We start from the raw sequence: 2,742 nt of genomic DNA on the forward strand, positions 1-2,742 counted from the left end.
ACCTGGTGTCTTGACACCAAAAATCCTTAAGGCTGTTGTTCAAACAGAGAGGCTGGTTACCATCTGTACAAGGGTGTGTAGCAACTGTCAATCAACACACAAATTAGCTTGGTTAATGGGTTGTTTTATGAATGCATACTTCAAAAATGACTTGGGTATAATGAAGTCTTATTAGGGTTAAGAAGAATATTTCAGGGATCCTCAATGTTTTGGTTTCTTTTTTTTTTTGTTTTGTTTTATGAAGAAAAATATCAGATTCAAATATATTTTATCTTGAGGTTTCAGTTTAATCTAAATCTGTGTCTTGTATATGTTGTGTTTAACCATACAACTGACTGTTATGGAAGTTCAGCATTATGTCTCTCTCTGTATACACTGTGGTGCACTTAACTTGTGGATTTTTTTATACTAAAAAAAAAAAAAAGTAGAATAAAGACTATTTTGAAAATTTGAATAAAGTAGCAAATTTGCATTGGACGTCAAATAAAGGCCCTCGGCGCCTCGCCTAGCGCCAGCCTTAGGCTTGCTTCGCTTCTGTTTCCTCTTCGCTGCAGCTTTGCGAACTTCCTCCTCCCACGCTGCTGGGTTTGGTTTAAGGGAGGAACTGCCCCCCGCTCCCGAGCCGAAGCGGGGCGGACRCGCGGCGGAGCCGGGAGCCCCGGGGCGCCGGAGGCTTCGCGCCCGTTCCGCGCGCGCGCCCGTAGCCTTGCCCCCCTCCCAAATCAGCCAGGGTAATTAGCCGGCGCCTAACGGCGGAGCGGCTCGGCTTGGGTGTTCGGCGAGACGGAGGAAGGACGACAGCAACCCGCGAGCGCTGCTCGGGGGCTGTATTGGAAAGCAGCGCGGGGGGCAGACGAGGCAGCTCCGGCGCGCCGGGCGCTTCCCGCGGTGTCTCCCGCCGCGCCSAGGAGCGACGGTCGAAGCTGCGACCTGCAACCCCCCCTTTTTTCTTCCTCCTTCAAGGGCTGGCTTAATAAATTAGGGGAGGAAGAAGAAAGGCTTCCAGATCGCGGCGTCCGAGAGAGCGAGGCGCCGTGGCCTCAGGCCTGAGCRCGCGAGAGAGGCGGGCGCCGGACCCGGCGCGTTAGATAAAATATTCTTCCTTGTCCTYGGGCGAGGCGTCCTCCGTCGGCTCCGAGCCGTCGCTCCCCGCCGCCGGCTGCTCGTAGGTGAGGTAGCTGCCCTTGTTTCTGTACAGGTAGACGACGATCACCGCCAGCACCGTCAGCAGGGTGACGAACACCAGGGCGACGACCGCTGCCGGGGGGGGGGAAGGCGGAGGCGCGGGGTTAAGGCAGCCCGAGCCGTGCCGAGCCGTGCCGAGCCGTGCCGCGCCGGCCCCTACCTGCGATGACGACGGTGTTGGCTTCCTCGTGGGGCGGCGGCGTGTTCGCCCTTCCCAGGGACGGGGTTGTCGGCTCTTTCCCGCGGCGCCGGGGGAGAGACGGGGAAGGGTGGGGGGGGAAAAAGCGTGAGCCGGGCTTCGGGGGCTGCTCAGCCCGGGCGCGAACGCCGGCGGGCGAAGCCGCCCCGCGCCCGTACCTGCCCCGGCTGCTCCCATGGCGGCGTCGGCCCGAGCCGCGCCGGCTCCCTCCAGGCTCCTTCCAGTCCCGGCGTCTTTCCGAGCTGCCAGGAAAAGGCAARAGGAGGCGAACGTTTGCCGGTGCCTTGCAGCGGCGAGCGGGTTCCCCTGCGGTCCCGGGGCTTGAGCCTTGCAAAGCCTCCGGTATGGCATGGCACGGCTCGGCACGGCACAGCTCAGCTCAGCTCGGCATGGCATGGCACGGCTCGGCACGGCACAGCTCAGCTCAGCTCGGCATGGCACGGCTCAGCTCGGCTCGGCACAGCTCAGCTCAGCTCAGCTCGGCACGGCTCAGCTCGGCTCGGCACAGCTCAGCTCAGCTCGGCACGGCACAGCTCGGCACGGCACAGCTCAGCTCAGCACGGCTCAGCTCAGCTCGGCTCGGCACGGCTCAGCTCAGCACGGCTCAGCTCAGCTTGGCACGGCACGGCTCAGCTCAGCACGGCTCAGCTCAGCTCGGCTCGGCACGGCACGGCTCGGCACAGCTCAGCTCAGCTCAGCATGGCACGGCTCAGCTCGGCTCGGCACAGCTCAGCTCAGCTCGGCACGGCACGGCTCGGCTCGGCACAGCTCAGCTCGGCACGGCACAGCTCAGCTCGGCATGGCACAGCACGGCTCGGCTCAGCTCGGCACGGCATGGCTCAGCTCAGCATGGCTCAGCATGGCTTGGCACAGCTCGGCTCGGCTCGGCTCGGCTCGGCACAGCTCAGCTCGGCTCGGCACGGCTCGGCACAGCTCAGCTCGGCATGGCACGGCTCAGCGACGTCCCGCGCTTTCCCCGCCGGCCGCTCCGCGATGGCTCCGGCGCCTCGCGTGACTCAGCGGCTCTCCGGAGAGGCACCGCTAGGTGTCAGGAGCAAATAGGTTATTTCACGAACAAATAAATAAATAAAACGAGGGCGTAAATTCGGCCGGGGGACGACGCGCCCGCGGCCACTCCGCCGCCGACCCGGCGCTGCTCTGGGAGCGCGCGGCGCTTCCCCCTCGCCGGGCTGCACGCGGGCGGTTTCCGAGGCCGAGGCAAAGCCCGGTGCGGTCRTTTCTCAGCAGCAGTTTGGGCAATTTTAGGCAAAAACCCTAAGACTGGGGTATTTTTTTTTGGGAAAAAAAAAAAACCCGGCGCAAAGGGGCAGCGTCGGCCCCAGCGGCGTTCCCGGGCT

The 2,742-nt window shown here is 62.1% G+C and overlaps 1 protein-coding gene across 1 annotated transcript in view; it reads right to left on the reverse strand.

The window, feature by feature from the left end:
* Positions 1-108: 108 nt before the first annotated feature.
* Positions 109-2,742, reverse strand: part of SMAGP (small cell adhesion glycoprotein) — a 3,073-nt gene continuing 439 nt past the window's right edge. Inside the window, exons 2-4 of the mRNA XM_085315692.1 lie at positions 1,543-1,626; positions 1,346-1,420; positions 109-1,257 (exon numbers count right to left, since the gene is read on the reverse strand). Coding sequence (XP_085171818.1) covers positions 1,085-1,257; positions 1,346-1,420; positions 1,543-1,561 — 267 coding nt within the window. The 5' untranslated portion in view covers positions 1,562-1,626 and the 3' untranslated portion in view covers positions 109-1,084. The remainder of the gene's footprint in view (positions 1,258-1,345; positions 1,421-1,542; positions 1,627-2,742) is intronic.

The sequence above is a fragment of the Rhea americana genome, unplaced genomic scaffold, assembly GCF_003343005.1.
Source record: "Rhea americana isolate MKP2758 unplaced genomic scaffold, rheAme1 scaffold_435, whole genome shotgun sequence".
NCBI classification, from domain to species: Eukaryota; Metazoa; Chordata; class Aves; order Rheiformes; family Rheidae; genus Rhea; species Rhea americana.